This window comes from Metopolophium dirhodum, chromosome 9 (genome assembly GCF_019925205.1).
Source record: "Metopolophium dirhodum isolate CAU chromosome 9, ASM1992520v1, whole genome shotgun sequence".
NCBI classification, from domain to species: domain Eukaryota; kingdom Metazoa; phylum Arthropoda; class Insecta; order Hemiptera; family Aphididae; genus Metopolophium; species Metopolophium dirhodum.
Genome location: NC_083568.1, coordinates 16,324,036 through 16,351,788, shown reverse-complemented (window position 1 = coordinate 16,351,788; position 27,753 = coordinate 16,324,036). Strand labels below are relative to the sequence as shown.

General features: G+C 27.8%; 2 protein-coding genes and 1 long non-coding RNA gene across 18 annotated transcripts in view; 1 reads left to right on the top strand and 2 right to left on the bottom strand.

The window, feature by feature from the left end:
• The window catches only part of LOC132952275 (sodium-coupled monocarboxylate transporter 2-like), a 33,183-nt gene extending 21,352 nt beyond the window's left edge, over positions 1 to 11,831 (top strand). Inside the window, exon 12 of the mRNA XM_061024526.1 lies at positions 11,059 to 11,831. Within this exon, the coding sequence (XP_060880509.1) occupies positions 11,059 to 11,264 (206 nt within the window). The 3' untranslated portion in view covers positions 11,265 to 11,831. The remainder of the gene's footprint in view (positions 1 to 11,058) is intronic.
• On the bottom strand, positions 719 to 11,026 carry LOC132952279 (uncharacterized). 2 transcript variants are annotated; one of them, XR_009665457.1, is made up of 3 exons: positions 10,252 to 10,874; positions 1,819 to 7,690; positions 719 to 1,098 (listed from the first exon to the last, which is right to left on the bottom strand). It is a non-coding gene; the product is annotated as an uncharacterized LOC132952279 (long non-coding RNA). The 2 variants fall into 2 exon arrangements; XR_009665458.1 differs by lacking the exon at positions 719 to 1,098 and having other exon boundaries at positions 3,425 to 6,487; positions 7,508 to 7,690; positions 10,252 to 11,026.
• A 2,490-nt stretch (positions 11,832 to 14,321) lies between the features above and the next one.
• LOC132952686 (uncharacterized) lies at positions 14,322 to 24,135 on the bottom strand. Of its 15 annotated transcripts, XM_061025047.1 has the most exons (13): positions 23,923 to 24,133; positions 22,048 to 22,134; positions 21,731 to 21,793; positions 21,418 to 21,483; positions 21,103 to 21,165; positions 20,810 to 20,872; positions 20,495 to 20,557; positions 20,186 to 20,248; positions 19,877 to 19,939; positions 18,320 to 18,394; positions 15,984 to 16,142; positions 15,100 to 15,150; positions 14,322 to 14,733 (listed from the first exon to the last, which is right to left on the bottom strand). In XM_061025047.1, the coding sequence occupies exons 1-13, from the start codon at positions 24,034 to 24,036 to the stop codon at positions 14,641 to 14,643; spliced, it is 1,023 nt and encodes a 340-aa protein (XP_060881030.1). In that variant the 5' UTR covers positions 24,037 to 24,133; the 3' UTR covers positions 14,322 to 14,640. The 15 variants fall into 15 exon arrangements, with proteins under 15 accessions (XP_060881030.1, XP_060881035.1, XP_060881034.1 ...); XM_061025052.1 differs by lacking the exon at positions 22,048 to 22,134 and having other exon boundaries at positions 23,923 to 24,135; XM_061025051.1 differs by lacking the exon at positions 21,103 to 21,165 and having other exon boundaries at positions 23,923 to 24,134.
• Positions 24,136 to 27,753: the final 3,618 nt, after the last annotated feature.

Genomic DNA, 27,753 nt, shown 5'->3' with positions numbered 1-27,753 from the left:
AATTGTAAATCGATTAACAATCTAATCCCAATTTAATGCTAAAAGGCACAGCTTAAGAATTCATAGATGAATGGCCGATATTTATTAAATGTTAATCTACTCTAAATTATTAGTACATTTGTATTCATTAATGGTGATACATCAAATGTCAATATATAACAAAACTACCTAAGTCTATTTTTCTAAAAGAGACTTATATCACAATAAAGTCAATAAATATATCGAAATCAATTTAAAAGTGGTTTAGAATTTTTTATTTACAATTAGGTACCTAGTGAATATACTTTTTTTTATTTTAATATATATATTTATATCTAGATTTAGGGTAATGTAAGTAGATAAGTAAATAAACAAAATAGAAAATAAAATCTTTGTGTTGTCTAATCAAATAAAAATTGTCTATAACAAATTCTTTTTCCACGATCGATTCGAGTTATCAAGGTTTCACTGTAATTGAGTAGGTATATTCCAGACAAGTGAGGTTAGGTCTAACCTAGGAATGTATGTATTAGTTTTAAAATTTAAAATACTAGATACTTACTGCGTAACAACTCTATACTTACCTTAGGAAAACGGTAGGTACCTACTGTTGTCATTTTGTCAACATTAATTTTCATTTTCTTGTATGATTAGATGAAATTGAAGTTGTAAAATAGCAACCGTTGTAAGATTGAGACAGTTGCACATTTTCGACGAGTTATCATTTTTAAGTAACCAATAACGTGGTTAAAATATTGTCGGATATGCTTCGTAAAGGTTAAGTTATACTGAAGAGATCAGGAGAAATGTCGTTCTGTCCTTGTAAAATCCCTACTGTTGTACAGAAATATTTTAAGAGAATCTTCGCAGGGGACTACAGAAGAGCAGTTTTCTCAAATAAATAATGAGGCCCGAGACGTTATCTTAAACGAAGGTTTTATTGTGGTTTAATCTATTGTCAATTAAATTAATTTCTTTAATTCTAAAAATATTATATGTATTGTTTTCTGAAGAAATATGTCCTTTGTGTGTAGAAATTGATGTTTTAAAAAGTTGGAATTATAGGTATTAATATTTTTCTTTTCGTGTTACTTAGTTCTTTCACATCGTTGGATGAATCTGCAATTAGAAGTGTATATGTTACTGAGAATAATAAAAGTGAACTCTTAGTTTTTAATAATGAATAATTTTTTATTTTACGACCGATTTGAATGTTATAAGGCTATTGGCATTATTATTATTTTTTATTTTAAGTTACCCTTGGGTGACAATTGGGAGTGTGATCTACAGACATTTATTTACCAATACGGATAGCAAATTAAAACAACATTAATACATACACATATGTCATGATTCAAAAGACTAACTACGATCAGTAAAGAGTTACTACAATTTGTTGTGTAAATATTGGCAAGAACAACGAATTTAATGGTAGTTTCGGGGTTCTGTTTGAGCAATTCCGTGGCCAACGATTTAGGAAGCTTATTGCATTTTTTCTATGACTATCCACAATATTAGTATAATAGTATTATTTGATCTATTAAGTTCACTACGTTTCTCGTTGTTTTCAAAAATAATATATCATGATAATTAGTAGCATTTGTAGTTTTTATTTTTGATTGTGATACTATTTTACATTTTATATAATATTATCTATATGATGGAAAATAAGTTTAGGTCAATTTGTAGCTGGTATAACACCTATAAAAGACCCCTGTAAGAATACGAGTTACTGTGGATCGTATTTGGTTTTTTGAAATTAATTACAATTTGAACTTACATCCGGAACATCCAATATTTTATTGCTGGTTGATCACTTTAATCACTATGTATACTTACTTCTCGGATGCGTGTTGTTTGTGTTCAATTTAGTAAGGTTTCGGTACATCCGTTTGAATGATAATTGTTTTGATAGTGGTATTGACTTATTATCAAATAACAGGAAATTGAAAAGAAAGGTGATGGCCGATAGCCGAGAGTCCAGCGAGATAAGTTCATAAACCTATGTAACGCAATACAAATCGATTAGATTACTCGGTTTTTTCAATTATTGCTGGGTTAGTGGTTTGTTGGATCTCCAGTGTGTTGAACGTAGTTGAGAATAAATACGATCACGTGGGTTCCACTCAGCTCTTCCAGAAATACTCGATACATATTTTTTTTATTTTAAATAAAATTTATGACGTATTAAGTATAATTTTAAAAAACTAATGTTATGATATTTATATTATAGTACGTGTGTTTCGAAAAGCATTCATAATGTCAGGGAATATATTATTGAATTGTATAGGTATTATAAAACGAAGATTTTAATTTTAAACTAAGATTACTAAAAAAATATATAAATATACAAACCATAGAATATATAATATATTTTTCAAATATATATCTATTCCTAATCATTCGTACGAACACTTTAACATTACAAAAATATATATTAATATTAATAAATACTTTAGAAAAGCGATAATTTATTATTAATGCTTACAATAACATACAATACTTAATCATTATTATTGTAACAATTTAAAACCTTTAGTTTTACAAGACGAATGATTCGAGAATGACTATTGACTAGTGCTTAATATCCACGGCCACTGCATCCCGTTTAGGTATACTTAGTTTATAACGAATTATTTGTTTGTTTAGAAATAATTAAAAAAAAATTGATTGACGTTGAACATTATCTTACTAGGTACCTGCATAAAAGTATAAAACTATTTTCTTCATATTATTTCTTTAATACATATAAACTATTAATGGTTTCATGCACTTTAATTTTTTTGAGACTAACATGACAATTTTAATCAATGACTCAATTTATTATTATTTTTAATTTCTAATTCATATAAATTATATTATTTATTCAAACGTGGACATCGTCATAATATATAATATGTTTGAATAATATTATTATAATATGTGTATTCAACTCAAGTGCATTATTGTTATCTTATTATAATTTTGAGTGCATGATAAAATTTGATTTAAAAATGACTCTACACTTTAAACGTTAGGTGGTAGGTAGTTAATTATTTCTATTGATCTAACTTACTGTGTAGATGATAATTGTGTAGGTACTGTTTGAATTAGATACGCTTTAAATAAATAGTAATTAAACAAAACTCAATTCATCAAACATTTTTAAATTGTAGATCAATAAATAGTAAATACTTATGTTATTAATAATACATAATGTATACTTAGACATCGAATGTTGGTCCATTGTAAAGTTGGTAACTGATGTCGGTATTAAGTATAATGATTAATAATACAAATTAGGTGTAACCATTGATTATTATAAAACCGGAATTATATTAAATCGTTGCATTCGATAAACGATTCTTAAGAAAAGCTAGGATTACCATAAGACGTGTTTATAACAAGTTGTAAAATATAACCCAACCTTGTAATAGAGTATTTTAAATAGCGAAAACTTTAAAAGTCCAATATTAAAAACGGTTTTAGTAAACACTGAACATCTTGAAACATTTATATTCATTTATAAAAAAATAACATTTTTCAGAAAGTTTCAGTTTTTAAAATTTGGTCATAATTTATAAATTTATAAAAATTCAACTGAAAAAATTATCAAATTTACTAAATTATATAATCGGTGTAAAAATTGTAAAATTTTGAAAACGAATGTACCATTAATATTTTTCCATTTTCCATCTAATAATACGGTTGGTGAATTTTCCTTATACATAGAACTACTGCAAAAATCAAAATCACCTTTTTAATACTAAATAGATGACATGGCTGAAAAAAAAACGTATAACATTATAAAATATTAGAAACAATTTAATTATTATTCATTCAAAATTTAAAAAAAAACTTAAATACTTACACAGTTACACTAAATAATATACCAATTATAAATCTATTTTATTTTTAATAGTGTTAATAACTTATATTATATCGCTTTAACTCCGCCAACTAAAATAAGTAAAATTTACGTTGATATAAAATAATAATAATAATAATAATAATAATAATAATGTTATTACTTGTACAATAAATGTATTAAATAATGCCCACATTAATGTTTAACGAAAGTCTAAAAGTCACGAATGTGTTTTTGTCGAATTTTTATTAGTTATTCAATCGTTATTAATTGATAATTTAAATACATAATACAAGTTTTAAAAATTATTTCAGCTGTATGGTATCCACAAAAAAATTAAATACAAAGGAAATTCAATTTTTATAAAAAAATTATTTTCAAATGCCAATAGCTTGATGTAAATATTGTAATAATTATGTGTATGACAACGAGAAAAGTAATTTTATTGTTAAATAGAATATAATTTTAACATTATTTTACGAAATTAGATCATTCAAACACACGCATAGGCATTATACTATTTTATCATAAATATGTTTTTGGGCTAGATACATGATTTTTTTGATTACGACCGATTTTTCGTAAGGTTTTCGTTATTATGGTTGCTTATTAACAAATCATATTTATGATTCACAGATTTTCTTTATATATTTATTTATATAGTCCTGTAGTTTTGGATATTTTTCCATTTTTTTCAATTTTTCTAAATTATTTATAAATAATTCTAGAAGAATTTGTATTTTAAAATGTAGTAGCTCCGTTTTCATTTTTTATTATTACCTACTATACACATAGTATTTTAAATTGTTTCTATTAATTATTTAGGTATTGATATCGAGTACCGCCAAATATAAAATATAAATACAAACTGTTGTAATCATGTTATATTTAGAAAAATTGGTGCAGTGAATAATATAGGTAATATCAAATGTATGAATATTTAGATAAAAATAAGTACGTGATTTATTTTAAATAGTTAAAAACGTGTAACACATCAAATCATCTACTTACGAACAATAGATAGTATATTTGTACAAAAAACTTAAAAGAACAATAGATATTTATTAGAAAATATAAAAACAAAAGGTTATGATCTTTTCAATGATAGATAGTTGTGTTTGTAATGACTCTACACCTTTTATTATTATTGACTTGTACCTACTTGTATCAAGTTTGAATTGCTCTCGTGTCAGCCAAGTTTAAAAAATGCATCGTAATTAATAAAATACCTAAGTAGTAATTTTAATAATTCGTATATTGTAACTTATGATAAAACGCGTTTTGCAGCAGCTGAGTGTAAAGTGACGCAACTGCGCTTTTCTTGCTATGCCCTTTTTTTTCACATTCCTTTGTTTGAAATTAAATTATCAAACATTTGTGATCGATAAAATAATAGGTATTAAGTAAAAACATAAAAGTTATATACGTAATTTATTGATTTAGCTAAGTATAATTCATTAGACGATACAAAACAAAAATTAATGGTCACTAACTTCTATTAAATACAAAAATAAAATTGTCTATCAATTAAACTATTTAGTGTTGGATATTGGCCGGTGAGCCATCACTTTTTCCCGTTGTCAAACCCACCACGTAAATATAATTAATTTCCATAGCTGTTAACTATTTTTGCGTTTCTTCATAAATTCATTTTATGGTTTTTTTAATAGGCCATTAATTATAATTAGAAAACGAGTGTACGTTAAATACTACTAGTGATTTTTGTACATTGAAAAAATAGTTTAAACGAACATATTGTTTACCACGCTCAAATATAATTATAAAATGTATATATACCATAAAATATTTTTTTTATCTACCTTTGAAATTTAAAATTGAATTTTTATTGACCAACTATTATGCAGCTTGAATTAATAATATTACACGTCAATACAAATTACAATTCCATATTTGTAATTATTTGATCTATAATATACTTATGAACCGTATTTATATATTATACATGACCCCGAAAAGCCTTTTTTTACGTACTCCTTATGATTTTTGTCTCCAAAATGTACAAACTATACAAATTGTCTAAAATACTTATGCATATATAGGTCTATAACTATAGTACTAAACGTACACAAATATAGTTTATTAATAGGTAACTATAACCAGATTATGAATCTGTATCAAATTACGCATAACTTAAATTTTACGTAAATTTTAGGCTTTACTATTTACCATAATATTACCATTTAATATTATGAGCATAGTATAATGCTCCAGCTAAGATTAATAACGTTAATTTTTACTTTATGATTTATTTTATTGCTGTATTGACGTGTTGTTTTAATTATTATATAATTACATAAGTTTTCATATATTTTTTGTTAGTAATTATTTTTAAAGAATACACTTAAATTGGCGCTAAACGATTATTTTAAGAAATATAAAACCTATTTCGTTTAGATATAATTGATAAGCTTCATACTTCTCACACCCAAAATTGTACATTGTTTAGCTCATTTCATCGTTTCCTTCATTGAAGTAAACCCGTAATATTCTAATTGCACGCTATAAATCAATCATATCGTAAATTTAGGCAGTAATTAAAACTATTTATTACATTTTAAAACAATAAATTATCTTATATTTTATACCTCCAGCTATGTGTGGGTTCTAATGCATATTTTGTTGATATTGGTACGTCATATCCTGTAAATTGTATTAAACTATTTATGATAATATGGTCTATAAGTTACTATATATAATAATATATATATTAGTGATTACAGAGGGATTACTTTAATAGTAAACACTCATTGTCTCAATCCAATTATAGGTTTTTTTTTTAAATAAATAAAGTTTTTATATAGTCTGAACTGTTAAAAGTAGTAGTAGGTATTTCATTTTATTTAATATTCTACAGCAGACCTATTATTCTTTAGGTAAAATTTGTTGGTATTTAAAAATAAAATATTAAATGAAAATGTTTAGTTAAAATGTTAGCATTTAATGTTAAATTGAGTGCAATAGTATGTTCCACACATTCCGGTAGCTACTCTTCTACATATCGACATTTTTATAATAAAATCCTGCTCCGAAATATAAGACTAAATAAATTTTAAAAAAAAAACCGTTAAAAAATTGATTTTTACCATTTTTTTTGTACCATATTTTTTTAATCAAATAATAGCTACTATAAATTAATGAAAAATGAATAATTTTGATTTTTGTAGGATTTTCAAACATTATAATTTACTATTCTACAAAATTAATTTTAATTACGACGTTCAAGAAAACAAATATTTATTGTAATTAATATATTTAATCAATAATTAATGTGTTAATATTTAACTATTAAGATGTTTGAACTAAAAATTAATTTAGATTTATCGAAAATTTAAATTGTCATGATATTTTAAATAATACCAACTAATAATTATTACTATAAAAATAAATACCTCGATGAAATAAATATTTAAATAGTTCGAAATCCTACTGAGAACATTAATTATTATTTATCAATAAATCCTAAAAAAAATTATTTTAACGTAATTATACTCTAATTAACTAAATATTACCTAAATAAAAATCCCGTATAAATAATTTTTTTCAATGAGTATGAAAATTTCGTAAAACATATTAGAGAAACTTAAATTGTATAAATATGAACGCTCGATATAATTTAAATAACATTTATAGTGTTTCTAGTAAAATAAACGTTAAACTTACCTCTTTCGTCCGAACATTGTGCGATGTCGTCGGAGACAGTTACTCCTTGTACTCTATTGTGTAATTCAAATACACAGACGGTATCCGCCTCGTGTGTGTTGAGCTCTTATCACGTGTATTTCCGAATCAAGTGTTTCCCAAAGTATATTCTTAGCCACTTTTGAAACTTCGACCTCATATTCACTATAAACGTATGTTTATAATAAACACGATGAATAAATTATAATCCAATTGTAAATAAAATGATAACAATGATTCATTGGACATAATATAATTATTTCAACAAATAACTACACCACACTACGTAATAATAGTGTATGATCATAATATACCTATTATTGTACAGAGTGCATATAAAACTTGAAATTAAAAAAAAAAACGTATTCGACGTAACTGTAGGTAGGTATATATTACGTATATTATATATTAGGAAGTTACGTGTTGAATAGGATTCGATTCGTTTTTTAAGCGGTTGCGTTGCGTCAACAATTATAATATTATAGCTCGTTATTATAGCAATCGCAAACACGGAAAAAAATTTTGATCCCACGTAGTCATAATATACTCATATTATAGTCATATTATAGGTACTCATCAAGTCATATTATACTCATCTAGATAATATAGTTGTATATTATGGGTAGGTAGACGAGTCACCGTTGGTACCGCGTATCTGGTTATCGGTCGGCAACGAACATTTAATTTCATAATACTCGGTAAAAACGCAGGTATTAAATATTATTATTGAAATGTTTCAAAAATAAACTCCGGGCCAGCCGGACTTACTATCTTTCGAACGAAGGCGTACGCTCATACGTGTCCGATAGTGTGCCAAGTGTGAAATACAAATACTGATAGGCAGAATAAAATATTGTTTCCACGCGTGTTTAACACAATATTTCGCGATTAAATTTCATTCACCGCGACACTGTAGGAAGTATCCAATAATTATACTGATTATTTTTTTGGCTTCGAATTGAACAATATATTATAATATTGTCCCTACTATATTTTGATAAATTGGAACGACCAATATAATATTGTTATGCGATTATTATGTACTTGGTTGGACAATAAATTTAAACGGTAAAAGTATATGAATACCAAAGTCATGACTTGAAAAATATTACTTGTTTTTTGATTAGTTATCATGTTTAACCACTCTGTATCTCGGTATGTTCAACTAAATTGGTAATAATGCACTAGCATCAGTGGTCGCACGTATATGCAGCCATAAAATATTTAAAATGTTTATTCATTCTGTTTTTCTTATTTCTTTATCATTCGACATGTCGTAGGTATGTACATATTAGTGAGTACACATTTTTATAGTTCGTTTGTTTTCTTAGGAGAAGAACTAATGAAATGTTTTATATTTTTCTGAGAATACATTTTATGGCAGTAAAAAACATCGAACAAATACAAGCGACACCTTTCTAGATTAGGAACTTGATGATTTTTTTAATTTACCTAGGTATTCGAAATTTTCAAAAATTTATTGAAAACCACACCACACAAAACACCAATAGGTACCTATACTTAATTTAAAAAACCTTGACCATATTTAGTCGAGTTGGATTCAGAATCGTTTTTGAACCTCAACAATGTACTTTTATATTGTTTCTTTTCAAAAGAAAGAATTTTCAAAAGAAAAAATTCAAAGACACTTACCTCAAGGTAAACTGACTTCAGATGACTCAATGATATAGTACCTATTGCACTTTGGTCTATTTAATAGCTTTAATATAAATATCGGAAACACATCATCACATCAGTGTAATCACTTGTACTTATTTTTGATTGCGTTATTTTTAATTTTTAATAATATTTTATAATGCATTACACCTAATCGTAGTCATAAATTTGATAAATAATTGTAAATGAAAATTTGAGATTTAAATTATCTAACTATGTTCTCTTTATCACTATGAAATAAAATATTTTTATGCGTTGATAAGGTACTTATATAATATTCGTATGTCTATGATAATGCTGCGTTAAAAAAATGTACTCTATCTTATTTGACCGATTTATTACGATTAAATTAAATAGTGCGATGGTGCATATTATTATGTAAACGTAACCTAGTGACATATATTATAATATGATAGCGAGACTGGATAAGCTATAGTCGATTTATCTGAGTGATGATGCCTGTTTTATGTCTGCGCTTTAGAGTCTGAATTCTATCGACTGTGTTTTATTCTATTTTTCTCAAAAACTTTATAAAATTTAAAAATACGATGTTCACCTCTGATCTATGTATATTTAATAATATACGTATTTAGGCATAGGTATATTTTAACAAACTGTTATAGTGTTATAACAAAAAGTATTTAGAATCTTAGATTTCATTCACACCAACGCGCCACGCTGAGAGGTTTAAACGTCGGATTTAGAATCTGAACATAATCGAACAATTTATAATCTGTATTTGATTATCAGGAGTAGAATTTTCAATTTGTACGTAATATGATTATGATATGGTGTAGAAGTTGTATACTATATTAACCTAACCTAACCATCTGCTATACTTGTCCGATATTAATTCCATGACGGAACGGGTCATATTTATTTGATACAAACATATTTTTACGATATTATTAAATGTCTGTTACGCAATGTCTGATAAATAAAAATGAATAAAACGCCAAAAACAACATTAATCCACTATTTGTGTAGAATCATTATTATATGTCTATTGTCTATAGAATCATAATATCGAACAGAGCAATTGAACATACCTCACGTTTAATTCCGGATGTGGGTCCTGCAGAGTCTAAATTTCGTAAATTTCGATGTAGCCAGGATTTGAAGTTGGAAAAAACTTTGAATTCTGTTGCTGCAAAAAACCATGCCTTATTAGCGATAGAGTTGGACTAGCTATAAAGAAACGCTCGTAACTACTAAAAAATTCGAATTCCCTGTACGTGGTATATCCAGATAACAATTTTATTATTTTACAATTTCACAGTAGTGAGTGGGGGGGGACAATAGTGCAACTGTATACTAACAGAATGTTTTTTTTATGTCTTCTGACAACGCCGTTAAAACCGAATACCGATTTTTGTCTTAATCTTGTATTAAGACTTAATATTAGGTTAGAATATAACCTAATCTGTAGTATTTTTTTTTTCAAAATATCAATTTTTCGTTCGTCCATATTCTCTGTTCACTTGGATTCTATACAATACAACGTACAATAATCATACATAATTATACTAATATACATACTTTACTTATATTGAAGAAAAAAACAAAAATCGACCGAAATGGCGTATAATGACAATTGTATATTGGCTGTTGAAACATCCGCTCTTTAAGTATCTGATTTTTTACAGCACGTTGTACGACGACGACAACTTAAAAAATATTGTTTTATATTATTACACATATTGGTGATATTTGTGTCTATAATCTATATTAATATTATTATTAATCGTCAACTACCTCCTACTATATTATATTCTGATGTATCATTATTTATATTATTGTATTATCGTAAATACAGTATAATATAATACATAATGTGATGTGATTTCTGCACATAGACCTGTGGAGCAAAGAAGAGACGACCAACGAGGACCTGTTGCACCCGATGAGCCTGAAAGTCAAGTCCATGTGCACCGGAGAGAAACAGCGGTACGTCACCGACGGCAAGCACAACAACGGTCCCAGCACGCTGCCGATGACCAACGAGGCGCAGCCCACGCCGCTCTCGAGCGTTTTCACCGTCAAGTCTAACTCGCCCTCGTAACCGTGTGCCCTATTTTACAACTTAGGTGCCTATGTGCAATAATGATAATATTATGTAAAATAATAATATATACAATGACCGTGCGCGTACGTCAACCACATAATATTATTATATCATGCACATAGAACGATTGCAGTCTTCTTTGTATTATTCCTGTGCCTACATCATAAAATAATAATATATTTAATGTTATAATAACGAAATTTTATATTGATAAAATAATAATTATACGATACAATAATTAGGTTTAGGTATAGGCGATGTATTATATTATGATAACTGTTAATGTTATAATTTAGACGCGACCAACACCGAATTTTCCCGACCCATTCCCCCACCTCAACCACCTCCCCGAACCAGTGATAATATTATACTATACAATTATTATTAAATAGACAGTATTATAATATTATTTAATATTCAGGCACGCGTGCGTTCATGCTCTAAGACGTATCGTAGCTAGAAGTTATGGGTTATCCCAAATATCCCATAGTATGGTTATAGGTAGTGTATATTGTATAGTATTATAGTGTGTCAAGTGATTTAATTACGTGGGTAAATCATTTTTTTTTTTTCATAACATTTAATAAACATTTGTACGACAGCGATAAAAAAAACGAAACGACGCGATCCTGTAAACGCGACAAAAGGAATAGGTAGGTATTATGTCTTCGTCCGCGAGCCACGGTATAATTTATGGCAATTCGCTACCGTTATCAATCGAATTCCGTCAAAAAAATTGGAGGTCGAACGATTTCGTTCTCTTAAAATCAACCTCGCGTGATGCTTAGCTATGCCGCAATAACATTCGTTTGTCGTATTTTTATTTTTATAAAATTTAATATTTAAGTATACGAAAAAATATTTTGTTGTATAAATAAACGTGGAGATGAACTCGGATATTATTTTGTGGTTCTGTTATTAGATTATAATTCAATTTAAATGTTAATTTTGAGCTTACTACGGAACAGTCCTCGACACTCCACTCATCCCCTCCTGATTTATAATACGAGCAAACTATACAAAACGGTCGTGTATAATTAATAATTATTGTAATTATTATTATTATTATGATCATATGACTGCAATTAACATACGCGAGTATAATATTTTATGTAGGTACTATATTATTATTATATTTTAATTTTTTTTTATGCTGGTTCGTTTTTGTTTAATTTGTTTTAATTTTTAAATACAACAAAATGTTTTTAATGTTATTCTTAATAATATTACAGTTATAATTCAGTAGTATTAAGGATATTTATTATTTATATTTATTATAGGTATATAAGTAATATATATTTATAGATAATATAGTTTATGATGTTACATATTTTTCAGTATTTTATAATATTTGTTCATGAAAAAAAAAATATAACTTTATACTTGTATACGTAAATTACTGTGTAATGTGTATGTATAGACTTAACAAGTAGAAATACCGCAGTGGCGTCATTTAAGGGGTCGTAGATAGTAGAATTTGCCTAGGTACTTTTTTTAAAGGTTATACTATGTTAATAGATGCAAAATTGATGGAAATGGCCAGACCGAAAAATGCTTCCAGTAAAGCATTTTACGTACGATTTAATATTATTTTCTAACCATGTCAAAAACGTTGTTCTGTACATTTTAGTACCAATATCACTATATAACATATATATTATATATAAAAAAAATCTAAAAATACTGTTGTTGTAGGCATGATATTTTTAATTTATGGTTATTAATCAGGTTTTAAATTTTATAAATATTAAAATGATAACCACTAAAATTCGCTGACTAACTGGCTTGATGGAATTATTACTTATATTGTAAAGCGAAAACCGTGGAAGTAAAAACAATTATTATTTACGGCGGGTAAAAGTGTAATACCAATGTTGTTACCAAAATTACGCCACTGTAATGAATTACTATTTTTAAATAAATTATTATATTTTGAATACAATTTATGTACAATTTTTTTTTCATTCCAAATACACACACATTCCGTGGGTCGCAATCAATTAGAACGAATGACCCAAAATTAACTCATGTTAAATACCTTCATAATATTATGACGTTACATAATTTGTGCGAGAAATTAACCGTCAGTGAGGTCAATTTTTTTTATTCAAGAGGATGTCAGCGCATTATGACATATTATTTGCTTTCTCACTCTGGCCCACCCACAACAAGTTTGCATTTTGCAGAACCAATCTTGTGTTGTCAATTTTAATATGCATTGCAGTGAACGACGTCTTCGATTACTTACCAAACTGAATTAAACTCGCAAACGCAAATTGCAAACTATGTATTTTACATATTAATAAATAATAGGTGTCTATATAATATATAAATGACTAACCCCCGCCCCTCCAATTTCCGATCCTATACTGAAAGGGCCTCGCTACTGCCGTCAATTTTACCTTAAAAACCTTAAGTTTTGACAAAATTAAAGTTAGTCTAAGTTGTCCGCTTTTGGTCTGAAAAAAATTTGAACTCGTCAGAAAGTTGTCAATGTATTGTACGAAACACTTTCTAAAAATTAAATCTTATGTTAATGTAAACTGTAATTGAAAACTATGAAATATGATTTTTTTCAAATCATAATTAAAATTGAAACGGAAAATGTCGTAAGACTTTAATATTTTTTATTCCTCTCAAAAAGCGTTACAACTTTGAAATGAGTACATTTTATTTCTAACTTTTTTTTTTCTATTTGTTATATACGTACTAACCTATACAACTAGAGCGCTTACATTTTCACTTAATATTGTTGTATATTCCTCTATGGTGCTATATCCATGTATGTTTTTTGTCAAACTAGTATAAGTATCTAATAACCTTGGTTATGAACTACCCAAAGCTATTTTGATTTTTCGATTTATCACTTTTAACGGTGATAAATTATCACTAATTTAACTATTTTAGAATTTAGATCAATATTCAGTTTGCGGTCCTCTCAAAATAAATCGAATTTATGATTCCATATTATGATAAATTTTTATCAGTTTGTAGATTTTATAAATCTATAGTAAAACAAATAAATATCATAATACTATCAGTGCTAACAGTATATTCATGTTCTAATTTATTTATTCAAGCTAAATATGACTTAAAAACAATAATAAACTGCATAAAAACTAAAAATTCCTCATACATTGTCCGTTAAAGTAACAATAGGTAAATACAATTTGTATTATTATACATTTACGTTTTTAAATGTTTGGGTAAAACTAATAAATGGGACCGGTCAATATATAAATTTGAGGATTGAAACGTTGCCCTAGTCGCCCTTGTGTGGCAACCACAAGGGAAAACTGCACCCCGTGAAACTGTACATAAAATCCCGATTCAACTAATCTGATTGAACTACTTCGATTTCAGAATTTCTTCTTTAGTTTTCAGCTGGTAACTGTGGTTGTCCGAGATTTTTGGTGGTCTGCGATTTCTTTTCCTCGAGATTATGTTCCACAGTTGCTCCCGGTGTCTGAGGACGAATTAAGGACAAAAACATAACATTTTTAATAGTTAATAATAAATTATACAATTTCTTTCTATACCTAATATAATATTTTTGTGTTCTAAGTGATTAAAATTGTAGTAGAATATCCTAATTGAATCATTGAACAAGTTAAATAGTTATTAGTTCCTATAAGCTTCATGTGAACATGTCGTAGTATTTTAATAAGTAATTGTTTGTACTAAAAGTCTGTAATTCTTTGAAATCCCTAAAAAACGTACATTTGATGTTAAGGTAGTTTTTTATCAATGTTAAATTATTAGTGACTATCTATTTAGTTTATTCATCGTTAAGAAAAAAATGTAACTATTAATGAACCATGGATGTACATACCTTAAACTGTGTACGACGTGAGGTTTTAGTAAAATTCCAGGTGGATGGTTCCTAAAACATAATACTCATTATTAATATCTGTACTTTAGCAGTCTCCTACATAGACTGAATATATAAATATTTCGTATTTTCATATCATAAAGCTAGAGATCAGGAAACGTTTATATTAGTCGATTTTAGGTTTCTAAAATAGGCTACACTGATATCCCAACAGGTGTTGCAAATCTATCCCCCATAAGAACCCATTTATTTCTGAAAAAGTGAGCCTTCTGGTTATTCTGTGATTATAAAATTCTAATCGTATATTATAGTTTTCACACCCAGTCATGGATTTTATCGATTAATGATATCGGTATTTAGCACCAAAACAAGTTGTTCGTGGTAAAATTTCACTTGATAGCTATTCAAGCAGTACTATAAACCGACAAATATAAAAGGCAATAACAAAAATTTTATCATATATGGAAAATATATATATACATTAATATATATATGAACATTTGGTGAAAACTTTATGTATCTACAGGCTACAGTTATAAATTGCTGAGTTAAACCAAAAAAATCCGATTTTGTCAAAGATTGTTTTTGAAATTTTTTGCTTTTGATCCTCCAAAAGTACCAACTAGATTCACTTTACTTCCAGAAAATATACCTAAGTAGAAAATCAAAAACATTTTTTCTACTATAAAACGTATCTTCGTACTCAAAAGATTGGTATATTCGGGTTTTAAGATGGTTAGATTGAAAAAATTACTATGGTCGGTCAAAATATATGTTTCTTGATCTGAAATGTTTCCCCAGTCCACTACTATGTAGCAACTAAACGTGAAAACTGTAAGCTGTACCTATACATCATAATATATGAACACTAAAAAATAATTTACCTCCCACTTAACGGGATCCGATAGAAATAATAGTCCGAGACCTTTTCCGAGGTTGGTCGAAGAGTCCTGCAGCTCGTCCACTAACGGAGTGTCTGCCGTAATCGTGGTGGATATGGTAGTAACCTCCGGATTCTGAGGTTGTTCACTAGTGGTGTTAAGCTGTGAAAAATATTAATTATTACAGTATGAAAATGCTACTGTGAAATATAAACCATGAAAATAGCAGTGATTGCTACTAATAGATACTTTTATAACACTTGCGTTTTAAATACAGATTAACAATATTACGAAACCATGGGATAAGGTTACAGTTGTAACTGCTAGTTTTTAATAATCACTTTTTTTCACCTTTCTCATTCACACTTCACAGTATCTCGATATTACTAATTATAAGGTCTATTGGAATGAATTTAGGGCCGTATGGTACTATAATAGTAGCAGTGTGTTCAAATCACTGCTCTTTTACGAACTATAGTAGCCGCAGAAACTATAATTACTGTCAGTTCTGACTTCATGAAGCACTGTAAAAAGTAGCAGCGACTGTTACATTTTAACACTACAATTTACTTACTGTTTTTCTACAATAAAAAAAAGCGGCTAAATAGATGTCACTCTGCTGTTCAGTAGGTTACAAGTGAGTCAATGTATAATGGATTGTATTAAACTTGAATTCAATGATATAATATCATTGTATAAGAAAAACGATTCTAAGTGGAGACGGTCTATCAGTCCGGATTTTTAAAATGTTTATTATTTATTATAGCCTTTAAGTTGAATTAATATTATAATACTATAATATTATAATTTTTTATTCGTTGCTATGGTGATACACAAATCGTTAGAAATTAAAATCTCATTTTAAGCGGTTTTTGTCAGTATTTATTACCGTGGCATAACTATTGAGAAAATTGAAATATGGCCTCTCTAAAGTACCATCTTGATCCAATTTGCTAAAAGATAAGGTACTATATGTTGAAGTTGAAGCACTTCTTCCGGTAGAAATTTTGTATAAAGGATATAAAAAAATAAAATAATCATCATTGTAAAACCACTAGCTTCCTCGCTCCACTCAGAATCTAAAAATAACTTTATACATATGTTGCGTTTCCATACCATAATGCGCGAAAAATAGCTTATATTATAGGTGAATAAAAATTGATAATAGAATTCTGTTTGATGAATACTAATAACCTAACCTAACCCGTAGGGTGACAGCACAATATCTATTATACGATTTATTTTAATGTAAGGTAGTTCATATTATTTATTCAACAATATGAGATGACAAAACTATCTGGAAAATACACTGTGATCAATATTACTCATTGATAAATCATTGACGCCTCCATGTAATTTTATTTTACTTACATTAGCTAGAAAAAGAAATAACAATTCGGAAAACGATCAAACATAATATATATACATATCAACGCAGGTAGATTGTCTACCTAAAATATACTGCTGCGAATAAGAATTTTTATACCGGGCAACGGAAAAGTTAAGATTAGTTTGAAACACCATACACCGATTATTAAATAACAAATTGAACAAAGTTTGAGTCATATAGAGTGGGTACATTTCACGATCAACGAAGTGCGCGGGATCAGCTAGTTGACTATAATATTACGCCATAGGTATTTGGATACATTTATTTCTAAGACCTTATCATTTTCATTTTCATAATAATACATAAGTATCTATCAGAATAATAATATAGAGTATAGATAATAATGTATTATGTTTAAGGTAATTGTTTATATTAAGATTAATGCAAAGGTTTATAAAATTAATGTGTATGAATTGAAGGGGGTGTGGGAGGCAAAACGACTTTGGTTGACATAAATCTATAGCACCCCCATAACTTTAACTCAAATTGCGCCTATGGTGCAATGTGCATTGGTTTAAAAATATAGAATATATTGATATATTTTTTTTATTTGTTTGGTCCAGTACCAAAATACTACCAGGGTTATGAAACTCCGTGAATTATTTAATTTTTTTCCAACCCAAAACTAAATTATAGGATATAGTGTTAATACTTTCGTTCTTTCGGCAAAAATCATGCTAAGCCCCCTTAAAAATAACCATAAAATCGCCACTCTAAACATTTTGTGTTGTCAAAATATTACTGTGTAAGTGGTTACATTAGGTGTTAAAAAATTGATTTTAGGTTTTAGTTCAATGATCAGTGGTAAATAAAATAACTTTATATACCTATATGGCCATAATATTCTGGTATTTCTTACAGAAGTATGTAAATAAGTAATACATGTAACACAATATGCCCCCTGTATAATCTGTACATATGTGACCACTAAATATCTGGGTTTCATTACCTTCTGGTTAACGGGAGCAGATGGAGTTGATCTTTGGTGATATATTTCTAGCGACTTCATCAGTTCCTGAAGTTCCTGTGAAATAGTAATTGTAAAGTTTTAGTTTATTTTAATTATTAAATCATTGCACAAATTAATTTAAAATAAATCTTTCTCAGTATACTAATTACATAAATAATTTAGTTCGGAATATATGCATTTAAAATAATAAAACTGTTCGGTAAAGTAACCATAAAGCATAAAGCAAATTAGGTAATACAATTTGTGTTATTATACCTACCTACATTTATATTTTATACTTAATGATAATGTTCTTATATATATAGGTAATAACAAGTAAAAGTAGTTGAAGTAAATAGGTAAAACATATAAATCTAAAGACGAAAATAATAACAAACAAATATGAAGTTAAGTATATTTTACAATGATAACGGCTGGCCAAAATGAACATTAGGTGTTTAAACAATTGATTTAAGGTTTATTTTTGAAGATTTATAATTAATTAGTTAATTAATCCTCTAAAATATACTGAATAATAAAAATTATGTTGAATCAATGAGAAAGCCATATCATAACATTGACGTCAGTATTAAAATGTATACGTATTGAGTAAATTTATACCTACCGGGAAATACGTGTACTTATTTCTGGGGTCATAACCAAAGCCGCTAATCTTTGAGGATAAATCCTGCTTTTCATAGTTATATAATATCTTTATACAACAATAAAATAGGCTAAATATATACATTCTGTATCATCATATAAAACGTAACAAAACGTTAACATCGATGTATGATGCATCGATGCATAAAAATTAAGTTTAGGTTCAAGTCCAATAAATAATAACAATAACCCAAATTGGCCTAATGGACATTTATAATTATTTATATTTTATTTTATATATGAATTAAGTAAACATATACCTACCGAATCATTGTTGTATTTATTGCTAGGTTTACGACCATAGCTATCGATCCATGAGGATAAAACATGAAAAAGTTTTTCATAGTTATATAATATATTTATACAACAATAACATAGGCTAAATATATACATTCTGTATCATCATATAAAACGTTACAAAACGTTAACATCGATGCATGATGCATGATCCAATGACGTATAAAAATTTATTTTAGGTTCAAGTCCAATAAATAATAACAATAACCCAAATTGGCCTAATGGACATTTATAATTATTTATATTTTATTTTATATATGAATTAAGTAAACATATACCTACCGAATCATTGTTGTATTTATTGCTAGGTTTACGACCATAGCTATCGATCCATGAGGATAAAACATGAAAAAGTTTTTCATAGTTATATAATATATTTATACAACAATAACATAGGCTAAATATATACATTCTGTATCATCATATAAAACGTTACAAAACGTTAACATCGATGCATGATGCATGATCCAATGACGTATAAAAATTTATTTTAGGTTCAAGTCCAATAAATAACAACAATAACCCAAATTGGCCTAATAGACATTTATAATTATTTATATTTTATTTTATATATGAATTAAGTAAACATATACCTACCGAATCATCGTTGTATTTATCGCTAGGTTTACGACCATAGCTATCGATCCTTGAGGATAAATCCTGAAAAAGTTTTTCATAGTTATATAACATCTTTATACAACAATAACATAGGCTAAATATATACATTCTGTATCATCATATCAAACGTGACAAAACGTAACACATCGATGCATGATCCAATGATGTATAAAAATTAAGTTTAGGTTCAAGTCCAATAAATAATAACAATAACCCAAATTGGCCTAATGGACATTTATAATTATTTATATTTTATTTTATATATGAATTAAGTAAACATATACCTACCGAATCATTGTTGTATTTATTGCTAGGTTTACGACCATAGCTATCGATCCATGAGGATAAAACCTGAAAAAGTTTTTCATAGTTATATAATATATTTATACAACAATAACATAGGCTAAATATATACATTCTGTATCATCATATCAAACGTGACAAAACGTAACACATCGATGCATGATCCAATGATGTATAAAAATTAAGTTTAGGTTCAAGTCCAATAAATAATAACAATAACCCAAATTGGCCTAATGGACATTTATAATTATTTATATTTTATTTTATATATGAATTAAGTAAACATATACCTACCGAATCATTGTTGTATTTATTGCTAGGTTTACGACCATAGCTATCGATCCATGAGGATAAAACCTGAAAAAGTTTTTCATAGTTATATAATATATTTATACAACAATAACATAGGCTAAATATATACATTCTGTATCATCATATAAAACGTTACAAAACGTTAACATCGATGCATGATGCATGATCCAATGACGTATAAAAATTTATTTTAGGTTCAAGTCCAATAAATAACAACAATAACCCAAATTGGCCTAATAGACATTTATAATTATTTATATTTTATTTTATATATGAATTAAGTAAACATATACCTACCGAATCATCGTTGTATTTATCGCTAGGTTTACGACCATAGCTATCGATCCTTGAGGATAAATCCTGAAAAAGTTTTTCATAGTTATATAACATCTTTATACAACAATAACATAGGCTAAATATATACATTCTGTATTATCACATCAAACGTGACAAAACGTTAACATCGATGTATAAAAATTAAGTTTAGGTTCAAGTCCAATAAATAATAACAATAACCCAAATTGGCCTAATGGACATTTATAATTATTTATATTTTATTTTATATATGAATTAAGTAAACATATACCTACCAAATCATTGTTGTATTTATTGCTAGGTTTACGACCATAGCTATCGATCCATGAGGATATAACCTGAAAAAGTTTTTCATAGTTATATAACATCTTTATACAACAATAACATAGGTTAAATATATACATTCTGTATCATCATATCAAACGTGACAAAACGTTAACATCGATGCATGATGCATGATCCAATGACGTATAAAAATTAATTTTAGGTTCAAGTCCAATAAATAATAACAATAACCCAAATCGGCCTAATGGATATTTATAATTATTTATATTATATTTTATATATGAATTAAGTAAACATATACCTACCGAATCAGCGTTGTATTTATCGCTAGGTTTACGACCATAATAGCTATCGATCCATGAGGATAAATTCTGAAAAAGTTTTTCATAGTTATATAATATCTTTATACAACAATAACATAGGCTAAATATATACATTCTGTATCATCATATAAAACGTTACAAAACGTTAACATCGATGCATGATCCAATGATGTATAAAAATATTAAGTTTAGGTTCAAGTCCAATAAATAATAACAATAACCCAAATTGGCCTAATGGACATTTATAATTATTTATATTTTATTTTATATATGAATTAAGTAAACATATACCTACCAAATCATCGTTGTAGTTATCGCTAGGTATACGACCATAGCTATCGATCCTTGAGGATAAATCCTGAAAAAGTTTTTCATAGTTATATAATATCTTTATACAACAATAACATAGGCTAAATATATACATTCTGTATCATCATATCAAACGTGACAAAACGTTAACATCGATGCATGATGCATGATCCAATGACGTATAAAAATTAAGTTTAGGTTCAAGTCCAATAATTAATAACAATAACTCCAATTTACCTCATGTACATTTACAATTATTTATAATTCATTCGGTTTAATAATTGTATAATTTAACATACTTACGGGTCTATAGGGTCGATAAATATTTTCTACGTGAGTTGTTTGAAAGTAGGGTGAACGGGGTTTCGAATTTCCCAAATAGGGTGACGGCTAAAAAAATATTCATTATTATTAACTTCATAATAAAACAGAGTATATAATTACTTTGTATATGTATTCATAATATCATAACTCGTTAGTGGGGAAAAGTGTTTTCATTAGGTACCTATTTAATAATTGATTTTATGTTTCTTGTCTTTGATAAGTTCGTTGAGACAAAAATGATAATGATAATACGATAAACATTAAATTGCTGAAACATCGAAAACAAGGGTGACTACAAAATGCTTACTTCACAAAGGTCATTAAATGATTAATCAGTGAATCATTATTAATAGAAAAATCAAGAATTACAATGTTCTATGCCTCGATCAAAAAGATTAAAATTATACCATGTATAGATTAATAATAATATTAACATTTGTTTAACGTTTCAAGGTTATTTATTTTTGAATTAAAACAATGTCGATTTTATTGCTTTATGTTTTAGGTCAAAATTCGTCTTTCGTCATAGATGGTTGTTTTTCAGTTTTTGTATTTCTGAATTTTTTCCCCCTCTCCAAAGTAAACTACTAGATACCCTTTTCTAGTAGGTTTTAAAAAAAATCGAAGTATAAGATTGAAACATTTTGACTGGTCTATAGTATTATGTTTATAACAGAAACAAATTTAAATTCTGATTTGGTCCAAAGACCATAAATTTTCAAATTCTTGAATTTTTGTGTATTATTTCAGAAGTGTCTTGTGGCGTTACAAACAATTCTGTTTTTCAAATGAGTACTCTCCTTAATTACTGTAAATTATATAGTATATAATATTGTTTTGAACATTTTTATGTACGTTATTCAAAATTCGAATGAATAGTTTATTAAAATGTTTGTATATTAAGGATAATAGTCCTTAAAAATAATTTTGCAAAAATATAATCCAGACGTACAATTGGATCTAGTATTCAGCGCAACCGTAATGTTACGAAGCTAAGTAAAAAAATAAAATCGAGTAGTTACTAACGTATATTAACAGGAGCCAGAGTTGTACTATTGAAAAACAGAGCTAATTTGTGCGAATCTATCTGCCCGATCTATAGAGCAAACGGCTGAACATAATATAATTGCATATAAGGTAACAAAGGACTTCGCAAGCAGATTGGTTGGATAGCTTAAAAGTTACAACCCAAAATATTCAAGTATTTTAAGTTCGATTCTTCGTACCTATTCGACGAAGAAAATTTACCTAATTCAGAATTCGAATGAATAGTTTCTTAATTATTAAAATATTTATTTATAGTAAGGATAATAGTCCTTAAAAATGTTTTTACAAAAATAAAAAATAGACGTAAAATTGGATCTATAGTTTATTATATTATATTTATACTTTTACAAATAATTAATATTTTTAGATTAATATCGACGACTAAAATTTTCAAATCCCTATAGTTCACATATCTGATAAACTCATTAGACCTTTGATCCAATTAACATACACTTTTTATCTTAAGAAGACAAAGTTGAAAAACTCAAACACTACTTGTGCAAATATTGATTCTGATACTTTAAAATTCTTAGAAAAATGATTCACTGTTTAATTTATAGTTGAAAACTGGTGTTCTCATTTGAAAAACAGAAGTTTGTATCTCCACAGGACACTCCAGATACGAAATATTACAGGAATTTGAAAATAATAAATGGTCTAAATGTATATTTAAAAATCCTAACAATATAATTAATGATGAAATAAATTATAGACTTATTGTGTTATTACTTATTATACATTTTGGAAAACTGCTCCCAGTGGTATGCATTAAAAAGGATGTTGACTAAAAAATATGCGTTTCATTACCTTCGCCCACCAGCCAAATGAAAACCATCGCCTCGCGATCACCCCGACGTCGATAACAATCAACATCACGGCCACTGCAACCAGTAATCTTGGTATTAGCAACATAATCATCATTGTGGAAACGAGATGATCGAAGACCACGAAAGTTGTACAATGCAAGACGTGTTGTAGGTATTGGATGTTCACGCTATAGTTGTAATATTGTATTACAATAAACACAACAAGTTTGGATTGCAATAAAAACAACCAATAAAATTTAACTACTCGCCCAAAGGTCAATTATTATAATTATTAAGTCCTCTTGAATTACGTATTAAAATAACCTGTACACACGTGTTTAGATAACCACTTTAACAGTATATTCCGGTTAATATAGGGTCAATCTGTTAGAGTATTAAAAAATATAATATAGCTGTTTCAACTTAATTTTTGGTTGCAACTTCAATAAAACTATTTCATAGTAAGAATCAAGCCTTTTTTTGTGTGTGTGTGGTTTCATCACTACATGGTAGCCGTACGCTTTCACAGCGTTTATTTAAATAAGTAAGCATATACATGTGTACAACAGTTGTAAGGTTAGTGCCACAGGACACTCCTTAAGTAGTACGGAAAATATCATTAATTTGAAAATATGTTCTTTAATTAGATATAAGTACTTAAAAATTCTAAAAATTAGAATTCGAATAAATTAAGTATTGAAGGAAAAAATGGAGATGAGTATGCTTAAAAAAGCACGCTGTACATGTTACACGTATGCCATTTATGTTACGCTCTACACGTATGCCATTGAAGATTAAAAAATGCCTATTTAGCATTTTCTAAAAAATTTTCTGCAAAAATGTGTTTTTTGTCTTTTCTACTTTTTTTTTAATCATTTATAAAAATTAATTTTAAAATATAAAACTTTATGTTTCTTAAATTTTCTTTATTCGAAGTTGAACATAAAAAGGCAAGCTATACTACAATTATTTTATAAATAAGCTTATTATAATACTTTTGCCATAAAAACTTTGAAAAAAACTTGTGTGATATCATGAAAAATGACATAGCAGTGTTTATTATTATATTATTATATTAATCATGTTGAAATATATTTCTAAAGTGTTGTTATTTATAATAAAAAAATTGATTAAACTATTAAATTCCAAAAATTGTATTATTTATTTCTATTGTCCAGTATACAATGGTTGCTTATACAAATATGGCGTGTGTCATTTTATCCGACACTCCGGGTAAAATGACATAGTAGGTACATTTAAAAAATAAGCGAATTAAAAATATTTGTTTGTATTAAATGTACAATTAGACTTCGGAAGTATGTGTATAATATAAATACAAATATTCTGCTCAAGTTTCATGTAATCATGTGTTAATTAACATTATTTACTTCAATTTTTTTTTAATTTAAAAAGTGGTATGTCATAGTCTCCCTTAATTATTCCGGGTTTTTATTCAAGTATTGAAATATTATATATTACAATTTGTATACCTACTAGCTGCTTCAGTCTGTTTTTATGTTATTATTATAATTTATAAAATATTATAATACATATAAGTATATAACACATCGTATTGTTATGGCTATCACCAACTTGTCTACTATGAAGCGAAAAGCGATAGCTTTGACAAATCGGTCAATCTAATTGCGACAATGTACGTATAGCGCTGTTCCCCATATTATTTTGAGTGTTCTGATTTAATTTAACATACCGCATGATCACGATCAACAACAGTATATAAATAATTATGATTATATTTTGGACTTGGGACAGTACATTTTATTAGATGAACACGAATACATAATATCGGTATTTTTTTACTTTACCGGACACCCTTTTTTTTGTAATTTTTTTTTACACTTATGAAGCTAACTAAACTGAGAACGATGGCGGAGTCAGAATTTGGCGGTCAGACTTAGTTTCGAAGTTATAGCTTAATGAAGTTCACTATTTTACGATTTTTGAGCATTCGCGCGTCACTAGTTTACTGCTGCAGCTATTAGGTACGAATATTAATTTATTTTCGCTCTTACCTGAAAACTTGATAGCAATAAATCTATTATTATAATAATCGTAGTATAGGCTTAGTGCCTCAGTACATAAGGTTCATTAGTCATGTTGCAATAATATAATATTAATCAATCGGAATATAATATATTAATATGTCAATATGAACGTGAACGACTTATCAGTTAGATATGACTGATATGGGCTGTTCATTTTACCACGGTATTCTGCTTTACCTCGTTTTATTTGTGTTTCGCACACGGTAAAAGCACAGAATAACATCTTATCAATACTGTTTGAAATAGTTTTCGTTTTCCGACGCGTCCGTTGACAATTAATGTATTATTATTTTTACTTTCTTTAACATCGCCGAATCGTAACATATAATATAACTATATAAGTTTGGTTTAAAAGAACAAGACAATTATTCAATGTACAACTGTAGTATATTGTGTGGCAATAGTTTATGTTTTATAAGGACCGTTGTATAGATTTTAGTGTCTGTTTGTGCAGAAGATATGCGTGATGTCTGAGCTCAGTATTTTTGGGGTTTTCCACTTTACCGCCAAAAACAGTTTTTGTTTATAATTTAAAAATACATAGTTTTTCGTTTTGTTTCTCAGCATTTATTTCATGAGTGGTCTTTATAGAAATAAGCGTGGTTTCTAAATCTTTATCAGATTTAGTTTATGCACAATACTTTCTGGTAGAGAAGTAGATTTCAGACCTATTTTTGCCCGTGTACCAAACATAGCCTAATAAGGAAAACACTTAATTCCATTTTGTAAACTTCTGTTTTTCATAAATTGAACGAATTTCAATTATTTATCAGTTTTATTATCTGTGAACCCGGTGGCAAGCATATTTTCTACACCCTTTCAACGGAGCACTGGCTTTGTGAATGCCGTGGCTTTCCATGTACGATTTTCAGTTCTTTCCACATACTTCATAACTCTTCAATAACCTTGTTAACAAATTCTCTACCGACATAATGATACACGGAGATACACGGAGCTCCAAATGTAGTAAAAATATCAAGTAATATATAGGCAACTTTTTCTGCACGCTTGTGTGTAAATGGTTTAAGTAAAACATACTTCGTTAAGTGACGAATAAAGTAACGATGAAGAAAAATTATAGCTTATACAGACGCGGAATCGCGATAAATTTTACGTTGCCTACAGATAATTAAGCACTGTACACAATGCCCGGGCAAAGTAACCAAATGAAAATCAGATTCAGCTTTGTCCAAATATGACGAGCATTGTGCACAATGCCCGGGCACTGTATTACAATTCCCGATTATACACTTTGACTGTAACATATATATCGACGACAGTGGGGACGTAACAACACATGATATACGTAAATATAATCAGTATTTAGTTTTAATAATTAGTAATATTTAGATAATATCTGAATTCAAATTATGTAATACTTATACACTATACAGGCAGACCCAAAAATATTATTCGGAGGCCTGGTGTGGCTCAATGGTTGGCTTATTCAGTCACGAACGTGTTCTGAGGTCAAGCGTAGGCTGGAGTTGCTAGTTCCCGGATATGATAATAGTGTCTTAGCCCCGCATACCCGTGTTCCTCAACCAACCTTAACCACCCTACTAAATTCTAATGAAAATTATAGAAGCCAATGCTTATAAGATCGATAAAACAAAATTTTAAAAAATATGAACTTTAATATTATAAAATATAATATAGTTGCTAAAAACTATAAGTTTATTCGAGTGGTATATCATTAGGCTGTCTGACATTGACATTTCGTTGCGTACTCATGCCACTCATTGTCACAACAATTTATATATTAT

Excerpts from the sequence above, each read along its gene's own strand:
- LOC132952686 (XM_061025047.1), bottom strand. The coding sequence starts at position 24,036 with ATGATGATTATGTTGCTAATACCAAGATTACTGGTTGCAGTGGCCGTG. Across the intron at positions 21,794-22,047 it reads TTTATCGACCCTATAGACCC|GATTTATCCTCAAGGATCGA; the intron begins GTAAGTATGTTA and ends AAACTTTTTCAG. Across the intron at positions 16,143-18,319 it reads CTGCTCCCGTTAACCAGAAG|CTTAACACCACTAGTGAACA; the intron begins GTAATGAAACCC and ends TATTTTTCACAG.